Below are 18,128 nucleotides of genomic sequence, written 5' to 3' on the forward strand. Positions count from 1 at the left end.
TAGTTTTAATCCAGCTCTTTGCTATAGATGTTGTGTAACAGCGTGACGGAGCGGCACAGTAGCCAGTGATCATACCACAAATCATCAGTCTGTCACGTTGAGAATATAAAAAGGGGATGGGTGTAAATTACTTCACATCACATGAAGGACTAAAACTATTTACAAAACTAAGAAAGTTATTACATCCTTCATGCCTGTTTTCGAATCTATAGCATCCGGTGATGACGTTTAACTCTCTTTTTTGCACAGTTTAATGATGTCAAAGCATTCTACCACAGAAGAACTCCAGAAGCGTACTAGGTTTTTAAGAAACCAGGTTTCTGCCTTATCTAGGTTACTCAGCTTTTCCTGATTATGAGTGTGCATGTAAACCCAATAACTGACTAACTCGTTTTGGTTAAACAAATAAAACTAAATAAATGCTTTCTTGTGAATTTATACAGCACTTGAATGTAACCAAAGCTAAGCCTTGCAAAATAAAAGTTGAAAGTGAGCACCGTAACAATGATAATAATAATAATCATCATCAGAAATTTAACTGTATATTCTGAAAAAACTATATTTCATAAGCAGGCCTTTGATATTGGTGCAAAGCTTATTAAATAAATGAACCACAGTGACGTACTAAATATTATTGCTCTTTACTGCTGCCTACATATACCTGCTTGTCATCCATCAAAGTAGTACCATTGTGGACCTAGCTTTCTCGTACTTGGCCGCATGTCTGTTTCACATATGTTATTGGCCATGTCTGTTGTTTTTCCAATGCATCTAGCATGTGTGCATAACATACTTCACTTACAGCAGCATTCCCTATGACTCCATGCAGGCATCTACTGTACATAACCTTTGTCAGAGCTAAGTGTAATTCTACCTATCCTGGAGGTCTCCTGTGAGATTTTTACTCTGGCCTGCGCTATCTTGGTAGTATATTGTCCATGACAACCTCTTGCTAGTCAGGCATTAAACTAAAAGAAGAATCTATTAGAATAAAATCCCATGCCACAAGACATAAAAGAGAGTTTAGGCATGAATGACAGGGAATTACATTTGGATGCTAAGAAGCAAAAGCTTTTAAAAAGTTAGCCTATGAGAATTTTTTTCTTATTGCTGGAGATATTTAGTTTTGAGAACTAAAATAGCTTTTAATGCAGTATTCAATAAAAATAAAGTAAATAATCTTTTGGCTTTTGAAAATATTTTACCTTCTATTTAGACCTATCACAAAATGTGAAATTTCTGGTATGTGGTTTTTAAAAATTTAAAGTACTTAATGAGCCTAAATTTGAGAGAAGTCTCATAGTGGCATGCAAAATATTGTATATATAATAGCACTGTCTGGAGCTGTAAGCATGAGAATTTTTAAACTGTATTTACTTATGGCTCATTAAAATGATAAGAAGCTTTTAAGAAATAATCATGGATTCATCAAGTCTGCCCCATTATCACTGCTTCACCAGAACTACACTTTCAAATAAAACACACAATACGATATATCAACTTGAATTTATAATGATGGTAATGGGATATTGCTACAGTGTTCATATAAATTTGTTACATTTATTTTGTACCATGTTGGATATTATTAGCATATCACCAAACAAATAACCTTTCTATTGTGAAAGCTGCCCTATAGAGCTTTACAAATACAGATCTAAATTGCAAAAGTGCACATACATACAGATATATGAAAATGTACAATAGGTACACCCCTTCTACATACTTTTACAAAACAAAAAATTACATTTGCAAGGTTTCTTTTTGAGCAATGGTTTTATTCTTAAATAGGATTACAGATTTGTCAATATATGTGAAAAAGATAACTATAAAGTCCATAATTACACTGTAACTACTATGTAGTTACCTGTATAAGTACAGTGTAACTACGACTTATTACTCCGTACTTACTGTGTAATACAAAGTAACATTATAGTTAATTACTCAGTTGTCATTGTTATTCCACAGTTTATATAATTACAATGTAACAATTTATCACTGATCCAAAAACAAGTGTGCTTACATAGTTACATTGCATCTGTATTTTCAAAATGTAATAAAAACATCAGGGTATGTAACTACAACTATGTAACAGATGGTCCATGGTCTGGGCAATTGTAATGGAGAATTGCAGTGATAACTGTATAGGTTTTCGATGATATGCATATTGTAATCTTTTTAGTTAGCCAATAAAAGGTGTCATTTTGCTTGGCTTTTCTCTACATTCATAATGGCTAACACAGTACAACACCCTAGTACTGTATAGGATACTGTTATGCATTAGAGTTTTCTAAGCCATAAGGCATTATAGAAGATGTCATAACATTAATTTTTTCTTTTTATTTAATATTTAGGAATAAATGTGTGAGAATGTATCTGTTTTCTGAACTCTGTTCCTTAAATGTAATAATGTGATTTCTTTGGCTGTGCATGTAAAGACTTGTACAGTGCGGTGTCTGCAAATATCATTAAAAAATGTGTAAACTAGTAAAAAAAAAAATACACATATTTACTTACTTTTTGTATAATTAGCATGGTTGGATGGAGTTTTCTTAACAACCTTTATAAAAGAATGAGGACCTTCATATCTTCAAGCCCAATGAGTGTGCTCCAATATGTCATTATACCAAATGTACATGTCTCCATAACAAATAATTTTGGAAAATATCGTCTGCCACAATCAAGATCCTGTGCACTGTTTTGTATGATGTTGAAGGTGAATACATGCCTAGAACAGACCACATAACTGGCTAAGATTATACTGCTCTACTATTCACTGTCACACCTTCTGCTTTACAACAGTTCTACTTACTTACACTGCTCACTTTGCAAAGGCTAAATTGTGAAACTGCAGATTTGAAGAGATAACACACCAACCCCACCCTTCAGACCTAAACCTGTATGACTATAGCCATTTAAGCAATGTGAAGGGCTACCTCCATGCAATGGGTTATGCCAGTAATGACTATGTAAAATCAGTTATACAAGTGTGGTAGTGCAAGCAAGAAAAAAAATGTTCTCTTTGAATGGCTTAGAAAAGCTTTGTGAACATTATAAAAAGTGTATTAGTGTTTATTATTGTTGAAAACGAAAGTTTGGTTTTACCGGCATTTGTCTTTATAAGTGAGATTTGAAACCTTTTGATCGCCCCTCATATATAAATATATATTACAGCTGAACCACTGACAGATGGTAGGTGAAGTGATTTGCTCAGGGTCAAACAATGAGTCAGATGCAGGAACTGAACCAACATTTTTTGGTTTAAAGTTCATTGCCTTAAGCATTATGCTCACTAATTATCTAACTCTAAAACCACACTCATCAAAGGTCTAATCACAAATGTCTAACAAAAATTTGTACCTTGTGATATTCAGGTGATTGAGACTCGTAAGAAGGAAGCACCGTATATGTTACCTGAAGATGTGTTTATAGAGAAGCCCAGGTAAATCAATTGATTTTGTAGTGTGCAATTTCAGCATGTCAGGCATGAAATTTCAGTGTTTTAGTAGTTAGCATAGTGATTATACTGTAGTTACTCACTTGTCTGTAAGCTTCTGAAATATTAAGTCACTTTGAGATTAGCTGCTTCTGAATCCAGGTTTGTGGAAAATGCTCTTCACCAGTGCTTAAGCCATTTCAGAACTCATCTCTGTAAAGCCCAGCCTTGTATTTTATTGGCTAGCACCTCATGGTATAAATTGCCCAATGGTGCTTTCAGCATCATTATAAATAATATAGATTGGTACACCATAATCAAATGTTTTTGTTGGTTCCTTCTGTAACTGCAGAGTATTTGTGAAAATCCATGTTGACCATGCACTAACACACTACTCAATACCAGTCCACCCAACTAATACTTAACATGAGAGAGCTAGTGCCCATCCCTGCTGCATCCATTGCAGTCACACTCATTGATCTTCCTCTTCTCCTTTCAGCTGCTCCCGTTAGGGGTTACCACAGCGGATCATCTTTTTCCATATCTTCCTGTCTTCTGCATCTTGCTCTGTCACACCCATCACCTGCATGTCCACTCTAACCACATTCATTAATCATCTCTTAGGCCTTCCTCTTTTCCTCTTGCCTGGCAGCTTTATATGTTACCAAATTAAAACAACTTTTATTTAATGAGCTTCTGTAAAAAGCCAAATTTCCACTGCGGACAAATAAAGTTCTATCTATCTATCTATCTATCTATCTATCTATCTATCTATCTATCTATCTATCTATCTATCTATCTATCTATCTGCCTCTCTGTATATTTTGATATATTTTTGCATATTTTAGGGTACCAAAATCCTTGGACAAACTGGAAGGAAGTATGCTGTTTTTGCAAAGCAAAATTAGCGAGGTACTTGGAGGAAGTGGATACAATGCAGACAGGCTTACCACGCCATACATACCACAATTTACAGGTATGTACAGCAATTTTCTTGTGATAAGAGGTATGATTATAAAATGTGTGTGACTTTTTTCTTACAATCATTGAAGATTTTTTGATAGAAGCCTGTTTCATGGTAAAGCAATACAATGTTTACACAAATTAAAATGGGACACTGTTTATTGTAACAGAATGGCATTTATGCCAGTCTTACCTTACAGCACTGTTACATCCCAAATAACTGGGTATACTAGATCTAGCAAGAAAGTTGTACCTATAGCATTTCTTCCTTGACTAGCTGAAATCTTAACTAAATGCTCTATTCCATCACATTCATTCTTTCAAATTTTGGTTATATATTGTGCTGGAAATAAATTCTTTCCACAGTCCATCTAACAACTCTTAAGGTGAACACAAACAGTCAGCAGCAGAGCAAGAGTTTACCACAGTTTCTTCTGAAAGGCTGATGAGCTATGAAAGGATAGAACAGTGATTGATCTCTGAGATGATTTACAATTAAGGATGCCACATAAATGTTCACTCAGTTTAATTTATTTAAACTAATGATGTTATAGTACATAGAGTATGATTAGAATCTGAGGACCATTTATGTGCAACTGAATAAACTAGTAATGAAGATATCAAACAAAGTGCTTAAAATCTGCATAGTTTATGTATATGTCAGAATTTAGTTGTAAACTTTACTGCAAAAGAAAAGCAAATAATTAACATTGGACCTGTTGTAATATTTGGTTAGTTTAAGCTTAACTTTTAAATTTACTTAAATGTAGGTTTTATTAATATTCAATAATAATTGTATGTTTGCAATACAGAATACATTTAAAAGTACCACACATTTTACAGTCTTGCTTTAAAAGATATAAGTCTTTCTTCAGAAATGAACCTGCAAAGTCAAAAATTCTGATTTTGCCACTGGATAATTGAGTGATATGTAGCAAGTCTGTATCTTCTGATGTATTATTTTTGTAAATACATTCTAAATCAAAATATTTTTCTTTCACAGCAAAGTATAGCAAAAATCTGATAATACCTATTATGCTGGTACATAGCATATTAAATATATACTGTAGTATAAGAGTCACTAAAAAAAAGTCACCAGTTATATTCCATTTTTTCTCAACAGTTTCACTTTAGAAATATACTGTTGGATATCATTTGCCTTTATGGGATTTGCATTGTGTGTCAGATATTGAAAGTTACTATTATTGTATTATTTATGTAAGGGTCATCTATTTCAGTGACCCAATATGCTGGATATTCTTTAGATAAAGAAGACCTGGAAAGAAGTATAGGGTGATAATGAAACCTGAATAGTTAACCTTTGACCTAACATACTGCATGGCTAAACATTGCTTTTTCTCTAGATGAGGACCGACTGTCTAAAAGAAAAAGTATTGGGGAGACAATCTCCTTGCAAGTGGAGGTTGAATCCAGAAACAGTCCTGAAAAGGAAGAGGTAAAGTAATTAATTTCCATATATAGAACACAGTTACAAAATAACTTCTAATTTCAAATACAGATGAAAAAAAATCTCCAAGGTTAATCTAATGCTTTAGGTAGAGCTGAAGTTGAGAAGACCATATAACATCCATTTTATCTCCAATGGTCCCAAAGAAATTTACATGTTCCAGCAGAAAAACAGACCATAAAGTGACCACAGTCTTCAGTATGTCCAGGATCAGTCTTTTAATAGTAAGAGACTGCCCTCCTATCAGCTTATTCCATCGTGTTGCATCCTTGAGACGGTGTTGTTCCCGGAGTAGATGACAATATCAAGCAGTATACAAGTCACTTTGGACTGATATGAAACCTCCAAACTTAAACTTCCTCAAAATGAATAGCCTGTGATGAACAATCTGTATAATAGGTGTGTGTTGTTTACTCAGTGTAGTTAATTGTTCTCAAGGACCCCAAGTGTGTATTAGCTACTTCTAAGAATACCTTTTTATAAAGTTTTAGGACAATAATATGAAGTAGTATATATTACAGTATATATCAGATTGTTTAATAGGATTAGGTATTACAGTCCCTGGCAATTCAGCACAGCACTTGCCTTGAGTGGGGCTTCCCTGGTGGAGTGACATTGATGATGAACACTTAGTCTTTCCACCAGTACAACACATCATCGGTTGTGTACCAGAGCCTCATAGGATATTTCGGCCTTTTACCCTGAGACACCCTCAGCCGAGGCAGGCCCACCACATGCTGAACAGACCTGGGAGCATGTTGCTTGGTTAGCATGTGGTCATTTGACGACCCATACTGTCTCCTTTCACTTCAGCAACAGCCAGTGACTGCTTTTTTCAGTGACAATGGTGAGTCCCTTAATTGCCTTTCACTGGGCATGCCCGCTAATGCCCACTTCCTTCAGCAGCCTTACAGGGGAACTGGCTACAAAGCCCCTGCAGCCCATCTCCACTGGAAGCACCTTTACCTTCCAACTCACTCCTCTGCGTCAGCTGCAAGATTGGCATACCACAGCTTTTTTCTTTTATATGCTTCATCGATGCCAAAACCCAGCCACAGGGGATGCACAAACCAGTGTATTTCTTCGTGACAGTCCCAAGCCCGAATAAATGGGGAGGGTAACGTGAGAAAGGGCATCCGGTATAAAATTTTGCCAAATCAATATGCGGACAACAATACAATTTTCCATACCGGATCGGTCGAGCCCCGGGTTAACAACGACCGCCACCAGTACTGTTAGCCAACAGTGCTGGCGGAAATTGGGCTACTGTTGGCCGAAGAAGAAGAAGGAGAAGAAGAGGGGGGAGACGTGTCTGGAGGCAGGAGGAGGGGAGGAAAGTAAAGAGAGTGGAACTGAGAGTAGGAACTTTGAATGATGGCAGTATGACTGGTAAGGGGAGAGAGTTAGCAGATATATATTGTGCGTGCAAGAGACTAAATGGAAGGGGAGTAAAGCCAGGTGGATTGGAGGTGGATTCAAATTGTTATATCATGGTGTGGATGGGAGGAGAAATGGGTTAGGAGTTATTCTGAAGGAACAATATGTCAAGAGTGTTTTGGAGGTGAAAAGAGTGTCAGGCAGAGTAATGATTATGAAACTGGAAATTGAAGGTCAGATGATAAATGTTGTTAGTGCATATGCACCACAAGTTGGGTGTGCAGTGGGTGAGAAAGAAGATTTTTGAAATGCGTTGGATGAAGTGATGAACAGTGTACCCAAGGAACAGAAAGTGGTTATTGGAGCGGATTTCAATGGCCATATTGGTGAAGGGAACACAGGAGACAAGGAATTGATGGGTATGTATGGTGTCAAGGAGAGGAATGAAGAAGGTCAGAGGATAGTGGATTTTCCAAAGGGAAGGACATGGCTGTGGTGAAAATGTATTTTAAGAAGAGGGAGGAACATAGGGTTACGTACAAGAGTGGAGGAAGATGCACACAGGTAGATTACATCCTATGCAGAAGAGTTGATCTGAAGGAGATTGAAGACTGCAAAGTGGTGGCAGGGGAAAGTGTAGTTAAGCAGCATAGGATGGTGGTCTGTAGGATGACGTTGGAGATCAAGAAGAGGAAGAAAGTGAGGGCAGAGCCAAGGATCAAATGGTGGAAGTTGAAAAAGGAAGACTGCAAGGTTGAGTTTAGGGAGAAGGTGAGACAGGCACTGGGTTGCAGTGAAGAGTTACCAGACAGCTGGGAAACTACAGCAGATGTAGTAAGGGTGACAGCAAGAAGGGTGCTTGGCGTGACATCTGGAAAGAGGAAGGAGGAAAAGGAAACCTGGTGGTGGAATGAGGAAATACAGGAGAGTATACAGAGGAAGAGGATGGCAAAGAAGAAGTGGGATAGTCAGAGATGCAGAAAGTAGACAAAAGTACAAGAAGATAAGGCACAAGGTGAAGAGAGAGGTGGTGAAGGCTAAGAAAAAGGTGTATGATGAGTTGTATGAGAGGTTGGACACTAAGGAGGGAGAAAAAGACCTGTACCGTTTGGCTAGACAGAGGGACTACGCCGGGAAAGATGTGCAGCAGGTTAGGGTGATCAAGGATAAAGATGGAAATGTACTCACAAGCGAGGAGAGTATGTTGAGCAGATGGAAAGAGTAATTTGAGAGGCTGATGAATGAAGAGAACGAGAGATAGAAGAGGTTGGATGATGTGGAGATAGTGAATCAGGAAGTGCAACGGATTAGCAAGGAGGAAGTAAGGACAGCTATGAAGAGGATGAAAAATGGAAAGGCCGTTGGTCCAGATGACATACCTATGGAAGCATGGAGGTGTTTAGGAGAGATGGCAGTGGAGTTTTAACCAGATTGTTTAATGGAATCTTGGAAAGTGAGAGGATGCCTGAGGAGTGAAGAAGAAGTGTAATGGTGCCAATATTTAAGAATAAGGGGGATGTGCAGGACTATAGTAACTACAGGGGGATAAAATTGATGAGCCACAGCATGAAGTTATGGGAAAGAGTAGTGGAAGCTAGGTTAAGAAGTGAGGTGATGATTAGTGAGCAGCAGTATGGTTTCATGCCAAGAAAGAGCACCACAGATGCAATGTTTGCTCTGAGGATGTTGATGGAGAAGTTTAGAGAAGGCCAGAAGGAGTTGCATTGCGTCTTTGTGGACCTGGAGAAAGCATATGACAGGGTGCCTCGAGAGGAGTTGTGGTATTGTATGAAGAAGTTGGGAGTGGCAGAGAAGTATGTAAGAGTTGTACAGGATATGTACGAGAGAAGTGTGACAGTGGTGAGGTCTGCGGTAGGAGCGACGGATGCATTCAACGTGGAGGTGGATTTACATCAGGGATCAGCTCTGAGCCGTTTCTTATTTGCAATGGTGATGGACAGGTTGACAGACAAGATTAGACAGGAGTCCCCATGGACTATGATGTTTGCTGATGACATTGTGATCTGTAGCGATAGTAGGGAGCAGGTTGAGGAGACCCTGGAGAGGTGGAGATATGCTCTAGAGAGGAGAGGAATGAAGGTCAGTAGGAACAAGACAGAATACATGTGTGTAAATGAGAGGGAGGTCAGTGGAATGGTGAGGATGCAGGGAGTAGAGTTGGCAAATGTGGATGAGTTTAAATACTTGGGATCAACAGTGCAGAGTAATGGGGATTGTGGAAGAGAGGTGAAAAAAAGAGTGCAGGCAGGGTGGAATGGGTGGAGAAGAGTGTCAGGAGTAATTTGTGACAGACGGGGTATCAGCAAGAGTGAAAGGGAAGGTCTGCAGGATGGTAGTGAGACCAGCTATATTATATGGGTTGGAGACGGTGGCACTGACCAGAAAGCAGGAGACAGAGCTGGAGGTAGCAGAGTTAAAGATGCTAAGATTTGCACTGGGTGTGACGAGGATGGATAGGATTAGAAATGAGTACATTAGAGGGTCAGCTCAAGTTGGACGGTTGGGAGACAAAGTCAGAGAGGCGAGATTGCGTTGGTTTGGACATGTGCAGAGGAGAGATGCTAAGTATATTGGGAAAAGGATGCTAAGGATAGAGCTGCCAGGCAAGAGAAAAAGAGGAAGGCCTAAGAGGAGGTTTATGGATGTGGTGAGAGAGGACATGCAGGTGATGGGTGTAACAGAGCAAGATGCAGAGGACAGAAAGATATGGAAAAAGATGATCCGCTGTGGCAACCTCTAATGGGAGCAGCCAAAAAAAGAAGAAGAAGATGCTTCATCAATGCCATCCTCCCAAGGGACTGTCAGCTCAATAAAGAAAACACAGCAGCAGGAGTTAGACCATAGGATCAAGTCTGGGTGTAGATTAGTGCATGTGATTTCAGATGGGAAGGTGAATGTCTGATTTAGGTCAACACTCATTTTCCAATCCCTGGCTATATTTACTGGGCCCGAGTCTGAAGGTGAGGGCTTGGTCCACTTTTGTTTCCCTTCCCAGATGAAGAATGTTTGCTACAGGAACGTAGTCTGGGTATTGAGGCCAAGAACCTTAGTACTTAGTTATGACGCCAAGTGTATCTTCCTTGTTTTAAGCTGTTATTACAATCCACCAAGGTGTGTTTGAGGGTTTCCGGGGCTGCACACTGGTGACAGGCAGGATGTAGGTTTGTTGGAGAGGGCAGCACATCATATGTGGCTCTAATGTTGAAACTCGACCTGTTTGTTTCCGTGTTCTACAACTCTCTCCATGTGATTTTACGTTGCTGTATGCCATGTCATCCAACAGCCTTACTGGTCTTGGTAGACTGCTCTTGCACATCTGGCTGCTTCCTCTTGGCGGCGCACCTCCTCCACCACCAGCATTCATTTGGTGCAGCCTTTTGCCATGTGGGTGTTGTTGGTCCCAAACCAAGTCCCCCTCTGCCATGTTGGGCTTGCCCCACAATGTAACAGTGTCTGAGAGTGGCCTTTGCTTCTGCCACTGCCAAAGCTGCATCCATTTTCCCTCCTGTCGCTAGGATTGGAGCAATGTCTTTTATGAAGGGGTCACAGGACTCTGAGTTTCACATAATGTCTTTCTTTACCACATTTATACCCCTCCACAATGCTTGATATAGTCAGAGAGTGGGCTCCGTTCCCATACAGGCCTATGCAGCTGAGGCATCTTGGTCTTCCTCACATGTGCACTCACCATTACTTCCAGCCATTAGTTATGGAATAGTGTCAGCTTGTACATGGTAACTGGTCACATGAAACGAGGCAGCAAACCAAATTGGAAGCACCACAGCTTCAGTTTTCCAGGGAGAGCAGTGTTGTTAACACAGGTCTTTGAAGTCTGTGGTGTACCAACACCCAAAGCTTTTGATGGGCTTATCCAGGATTGTTGGAATTGGCATGTCGTTTATATAGAATAATTAAATAGAATATTGGTGAGGAAGCTGTTGGCAATGGAGATGCTGCAGGATTTGCTGAATTTTATCTCCATTCATGCACAATTGATGTTGTCTTAGAGTTTATCCAGCAGGCGTTTGGTGCATGCTTTTGTTGTTGTAATAGTTATCATGTCATCCATGTACACCCTAATTGAAGGAAGACATAGTCCATTTTTCAGATGTTCCCCTCCAACCACCCACCATGATGCTTGGATAATGAACTCCATCGCCATAGTGAAGGCCAGGGGAGAAATGGTGTAACCCGCCATTATTACAATCTCAAGCTGCTCCCAGGTGGTGCTACTATCCTGTGTTGTGATGCTGAACTGGATGTCATGGAAATAGGTTTGACCAGTTTTTATGCCCTTTGGAACACGGAAGAAGTTTAATACTGGCATTGGCAATATCTAGAAAAAACACCTATAGATCTTTCTTTTCCTTTTTGACTGTCTGCACCTGGCGCCAAATAATGATAGCATGCTCCAAACTTCCTGAAAAGCCACCTATCCCTGTCTTCTGCACTGAGGTGTCAACAAAGCTGAGAGTCTTTGTGCTATAACACTGAAGAAGATCCTTCCTTCCATGTTCAGGAGACTGATCTGGCAAAACTGTTTGATGATTGAGGAGTTTTTCTCCTTGGGAATCAGGATCCTTCCTGCCCTTTGGTATGATTGGCATGATTATCATTTGGTATGATTCATTTTTTCCATGCCACCTTCATTAGCTTCCATAATGGAGTATTCTTATAAAACCTCTGCCCACGGGCAGATGCTAATCTATTCTGCTTTGCTGTGCTACCAACTTCACTCCATGTACAAATATACAGTAAATGAAAATATTGTGTTTGTGAGTGTGTATACATAAATTCTGTATATAACAATTTTTGTTTTATTTTTGCAGAAAACACCAGCGGAGGAAATTACATTTGAAACTCTGAAAAAAGCCATTAGTAAGTAAAAACTGTAAATTGTGATCAATATTAAAACACAGGAACTTGTTATAAACCTTCAGAAGATGAATCTTAACATTTATTTTATAGTAAGCATTTTATTAGCCCACCAGGACATAAATTCTTAAAATATTTTGAATCATGGTATTCACATTATCCTCATACTGAATTTTTGTGCAGTATTTTCTTTATGGAGACAGATGCTGCATATTATTGCTTCAAGTAAATTAATACAGTAAACAATAAAATTTATAGAAGCCATGTAAGTAGTTTAGTTAATGATATTTTAAATAAACTATCAAGTCACAAATTTCTCCTTTATAGCTGTGGACAATTTGTTCCCCATATCACAAAAAGGACATAAAGTAGTTGAATTAGAGAAAGTCTAGAGAAGTGCTATAATCCTTATTTCATGACCAAAAAGTAGCAGTTATTAAAAAGGGTGAAAGAAATTGTTAAGAAGACAATTTAGGAGAATGGAATAAAAGGCATAATGGCCTTTGTTATTTTATAAGGTCCTCCATGAGGATAAGTGGTAGTTATTAAAATATTAAAGTGCATATTTTATGGGAATGCTACAAAACACCCTTTTCACAAAAAAGACAAGTATAATTATTTGAATTAATTTACCAGGCAATATTTATAGTTGCACCCTAGGGTTAATGCGTTCATTTTCTGGACCTATCTGTTCTTCCACTCATTTTTATGTATCTGCTTTATCCAGTTTAGAGTCACATGAGCCAGTGCCTATCCAGGAAGCTATGATCATAAGGATCCAACATTGAACAAGTAATACTGTCAGTTTTCGAGGCATCAATTAACACATAATCTTTCATTATAGTGCAGGATTAAACTGAAGTGCCTAAAGAATACCCATGTATACAGAAAGAGAGTGTTTAAAAGACATTAACCATAGAGAGATTTGAAACTGGACTATGAAAATGTGAGACAACAGTGCTAGTCACTGTTCCACACCATAGAAACACATATAAAATGCATTCTAATATAACATTGTCTAGCCTGGTTTGTCAAATACAGGATGGCAGTGTGTCAGAGGGAATACCAGCAGCACTGGAAATGGGAAAAAACTAATTCTAGATGTATTTGGGATAAGCAAGGATCCCAAAGAAACGGCCAAAGATAGAATGTACAAATTCCTCACAATTACCAGACATACTGTGGGATTTCAACGTGGGATCCTGGAGTCAACAACTACATCACCATGCAGACTCAAATTGATATGAATTTACAAATTGGACAAGTTTTCTTATACTAAATAGTCGAATATTGTCAAAATATTTTAATGTGTTCTTAGAATTAGCCAGGCTACTAGAACAAGTTTTAAAGTAATACAGCTTTAAACTGGTCTTGTTGGAAGAGTAGGAGTCATTTTACATTCAAATATTTTTATTGTCAACTATAATGGATAAATGTGTGCTCTGCTCCGAGCACAATATTTTTCCAAAAATTAGGTTACAGAGTTTACTAGTTGTTGAATTTCTAAGAAGAATATTTAACTTATGCATAAACATTTGTGATAGATTAAGGCTTTCTCGCACCCTTGTACCCTCAGACCACACGTCAGACACCAGATAAAAAGTCCAATTATTATTTATTATAATAATAATGTGCACAAAGCACGCTCCCCTCCACAATAAACAATAACCAATCCTCCAAACTCCCAGACACTTTGCCCTCCTACCACCCAGCTCAGCTTGTTTGTCTGGGATCTCCCACAGTCCTTTATACTCCTCGACCCGGAAGTGTTTCTGAGCCCTCAGTCCATGTGATTATCCAACACTTCCGGGTCGGGTAATCTTCTCTTTTCTTCAGCCCGGAAGTATATCATTTCTTCCGTTTCCACGATTGTGAAATACTTCCGGGTTATAGGGAAAGTACAAGTCCCTGGGCCTCCCTGCAGTGTCCTCCAGTGGCCCCCATGGTATCCAGCAAGGCTGTGGTGAAAAACTCCTAGTTCCATGATGCCCTGCTGGAATTTGGGGCCCTTCCATGTTGCAGGGATGGCTCCATCTGACGGTTTGGGGTTGTTGGCCGGGATACACGGCCGGCAATCCCTCACACCTTCTAATTATATAACAAGAGCGCTTTACAATTTATATCTCGATGTACTTTTTATTTTTTATAATTTTTAAGACACTGGTTTTTTACTGTTTTTGTCAACATATGTCATCATAATGCCAAATTATCAAAACATATTTAATCAAATAAACAATCCAAGGAATAATTACAGCCAGCCTTCAGCTTTCTTCTTGAGAAGTCCTTTTTCTGTTATGTTGGTACGTACAAGTTTAAGTAAATATGAATTTTTTTTCAAGTGCAGGAGATGAGTCATTAGTGACAATATTTAAAGGTGGATTTAAGAATGCGAGATAAACAAGTGAGGCATCATTGAAATGCAAGTGCCAGTAATCAATCAGCCAAAAGCATCATGAACTAATGAACAGGTACTTTACAGATACTAAGAACTAATGAACAGATGCTTTATAAGCTGAAAGCGAAAAGGGTCAAAACACACAAAATGGGCAAGAACCACTAACAAAAGTTATGGGAAAGAGAAAGAAGGGAAGGCCCACACAAAACATCCACAAGAAAAAAACTACTATAGTTGCATTGTCAAGGCACCTCAGTATGCCTGTGTAGAGTGACAGGAACCACTATGAAAAATTGATCGTGTTAAGCTTGGTGCACCAGAAGCAAAAATATATATATATATATATATATATATATATATATAGAGAGAGAGAGAGAGCGCATCCTGAAGGTAGTTATAGGTACAATTGGTGCAGAGAGAAGAGAAGAGAGAGCGACATCCTAAGGTAGTATATATATATAGTTAGGAGAGAGAGAGAGAGAGAGAGAGAGAGAGAGAGAGAGAGAGAGAGAGAGAGAGAGAGAGCGCATCCTGGAAGGTAGTTGCTGATATGGTACAATAGTTCCTCTAGGTGACATCAAACAGTGGAGAGGTAAAACAAGTGAGGTTCTCCTGATCTGGAGAATTAGAGAGCTAGTAGCTTTAGTGTTGCCCTGAAGACTTGTTTGTCAGCTGTGATATTCCTTAATATTCTTCAGTAATATGTCTCCAAGGTTACTTTAAAAGTGTGTTTGTTAATAATAAATTGCTTAAAAGTGAAGCTTATTGCAGGCAATGTATTATACAGTACAGCAGAATTGTTTGATATGGTGTTAAGTTTTGTATTATTATTATGAATCTGTGTTTCCAATTCTTTTTTTTTCATTTTAGTTGACAGTGTGGGCATGGAAGAGCAAGAAAGAGAAAGGCGGAGGCAGGTTGTGGAGAAGTTTCAGAAAGCCCCTTTTGAAGAGATTGCAGCTCACTGTGGAGAACGGGTAAGTTTTGGTTCAATTTATATGTACAGAAAAGAGAACAGAAGAGGCTGCATTGGCAGACTGTACAAATGTGGGGTAGAGTCTGCATTGGGCGATGGTATTGTATAGCATTGGATCTTCTTCTCTTGTGTTGTGTGCATCTCTGAAGGGAAAGTCAAGAAGCAATGGAATTACAAATAAATGTTCTCTGTACTGGCTTATCCTTAAATGAGCAAGAATCAATGTCTACTTGTCTGTGGTGGCAGCTCAAATGATTCTCAATAACTGAGTAATAGTCTCAATTTTGCTTTTTATTTTTTTTCTCCAGCCTCTGGAGTTTTTTTTTTGTTTGTTTTTTCTGTCCACCCTGGCCATCGGACCTTACTTATTCTATGTTAATTAATGTTGACTTATGTTTATTTTTTATTGTGTTTTCTATTTTTCTATTCTTCATTTTGTAAAGCACTTTGAGCTACATTTTTTGTATGAAAATGTGCTATATAAATACATGTTGTTGTTATTGTTGTTTTCAGTATTTCTCTTTACTACAAAGTTACATTCCTTTCCCTCTAAACTCCATCTGCAGCTTCATTCTCTTTACCCTAACAGTTGTCAGATGGAAAACAGTTAATTATTTTCTCTTTCAAGAAAAAACAAGCATTTTTTTCATTGTTGTTTATTTTTATAATGCTGTCTGTGACCAAAAAATGCTATTTACTTGGAGTTTTATAAATTAATTGCAGATTTATTTTTACATTTCTTAATATTCTGCATCTGTTTTTTTAAAGGCAACCTTGCTACAGAAGAAACTTAATCAGATTTTTGAAATAACTATCAGGTGAGTCAAAGGTGATATTTATGCTATATTATTTTGTAATGGAACCTTGGGCGTCAGCGAGCCCCATACCCCTAAACACTATTACACAGAGCCCAGGTTCAAATAAAGGATGGTTTATTAACCAATTTCCTCCACAAAGTAGCACAAGCACTGGTCTTCTCTTTACACAAAATTTCTCTCACAATTCCTCTAACTGTCGCACTTCCCTCCTCCATTCAAATGTTGCTCCACATTCTCTTAGCTCCGACTCCCTGGATAAGGGATTGCATTCCTTTTTACTAAGGACCCAGGAGTACTTCCGGTGCCAGGGCCACTGCCCGATGGAAGTACTTTCCGGGTCATACGAAAGTCCAATAAATTGGGGAGCGCATCTCCTGACAGCGCCCTCTTGCAGGATCCATGGTCCCTAGCAGCGCTGTGTTGCCAGACTGCATCTCCCAGTACACCCTGCTGGTTCCCAAATTGGCACCGATATAGAGGGCTACTACCATCTCATGTTCTGGGAGAGTAATGTATCCCCCGTAACATCTTTTCCAACTGATAGGCTGTCTATCCATCCCTTCTGGCCGTCTCTTCTAGGTCTGGTTTCTTCCTCTTTTTCCGGTTGGGATGCCCATCCAACCCCTGTGGCATTTACAATTCCTTTATAAAAGGAATATGTTATTTATCTCATAAATATTTCTCTATTTTTATTGTTTTCATCAATTCTTACATTCTTGTGAATATTATAAGAACATACAAAAATCATTAAATGACATTAGGATTCAGTCCAACATAGCTGATTAATCCTTTGTGCTCATTTTTATTACAGTATCCCATGATTAATCTTTAAATACTGTAATTAACTTTAGTATTGAGTTACTTTCATTTTTGTGACATTCATAATGGAACGTCAGGGAAACCTTTTGGCAGTTTCCAGGAGAAGCCACATGACTCAGAGTCCACATTTATTAATTTTATTATTCAGATTCCTGTAGTTCATGCTTACAGCATGTCCATATAAATGAATGACTGAATCAATGAAGATGGACATCATGGTTGTGCTTTTCCAGGTATCCAGCATTAGGCAATAGCAAGGAGATTTTGTATACACATTATTATTAGTTCTCTTAGTGCATTTACTTTTGATTTTTTGAAAGAAGATACTTATAGAACCTAAAAGCAAGTTAAAATAGGTGTTTAAAGGATGTCACTGTTGGAAAATAGAAAAGAATGTCTAGTGTTGCAATAGAAAAATACAGTAATGCCTCTCGATCGCGGGGGTTGCGTTCCAGAACCCCCCGCGAAAGGTAAAAATCCGCAAAGTATTTTTTATATATTTTAAGCCCTTATAAACTCTCCCACACTCTTATAAACATTTCCCGCACAGTTATACAGTATAAACCCTTTGTATTCTCTTAGATATCAGGTAAGATTCGTAAAAATTATGTATGTAAACACACTGTTTATATACAGTAAAACCTAAATATTATTTTAAAGATATCGAGCATCTCTGATATCACATATTACGATAGACAGGCCACCAGCAATAAATATGTACAATGCAAGAAAAATTGTATACAGTAAAATGTGTGTACAGTGACACTAAATGTACGTACATGTACTAAGTACTGTACGTAGAAAATGAATTATGGTTACTCACCAACAATGACACGACGACTTGTCCGATAATGATGAGTTTAATTTTACTGCACAACAAAGGAGAGCATTACAGCTCTTCTAAAGGAGCCTCTCCAGGCGACTGTGTAGCACCGCCGTTGTTCTTTTTCTGGCAGTCCTCAATCCAAATCCCTAAAGCAGAT

At 38.3% G+C, this 18,128-nt stretch overlaps 1 protein-coding gene across 8 annotated transcripts in view; it reads left to right on the forward strand.

Annotated features, from left to right (window-relative positions):
* The window catches only part of LOC120526114 (protein EFR3 homolog B), a 165,947-nt gene that overhangs the window by 141,940 nt on the left and 5,879 nt on the right, over positions 1-18,128 (forward strand). For all 8 annotated transcript variants that reach the window (XM_039749043.1, XM_039749039.1, XM_039749041.1 and 5 more), the window contains 6 exons: positions 3,372-3,439; positions 4,282-4,409; positions 5,761-5,852; positions 12,092-12,140; positions 15,403-15,509; positions 16,277-16,326. In XM_039749043.1, the coding sequence (XP_039604977.1) occupies positions 3,372-3,439; positions 4,282-4,409; positions 5,761-5,852; positions 12,092-12,140; positions 15,403-15,509; positions 16,277-16,326 (494 nt within the window). The remainder of the gene's footprint in view (positions 1-3,371; positions 3,440-4,281; positions 4,410-5,760; positions 5,853-12,091; positions 12,141-15,402; positions 15,510-16,276; positions 16,327-18,128) is intronic.

This window comes from Polypterus senegalus, chromosome 3 (genome assembly GCF_016835505.1).
Source record: "Polypterus senegalus isolate Bchr_013 chromosome 3, ASM1683550v1, whole genome shotgun sequence".
Classification (NCBI taxonomy): Eukaryota; Metazoa; Chordata; class Cladistia; order Polypteriformes; family Polypteridae; genus Polypterus; species Polypterus senegalus.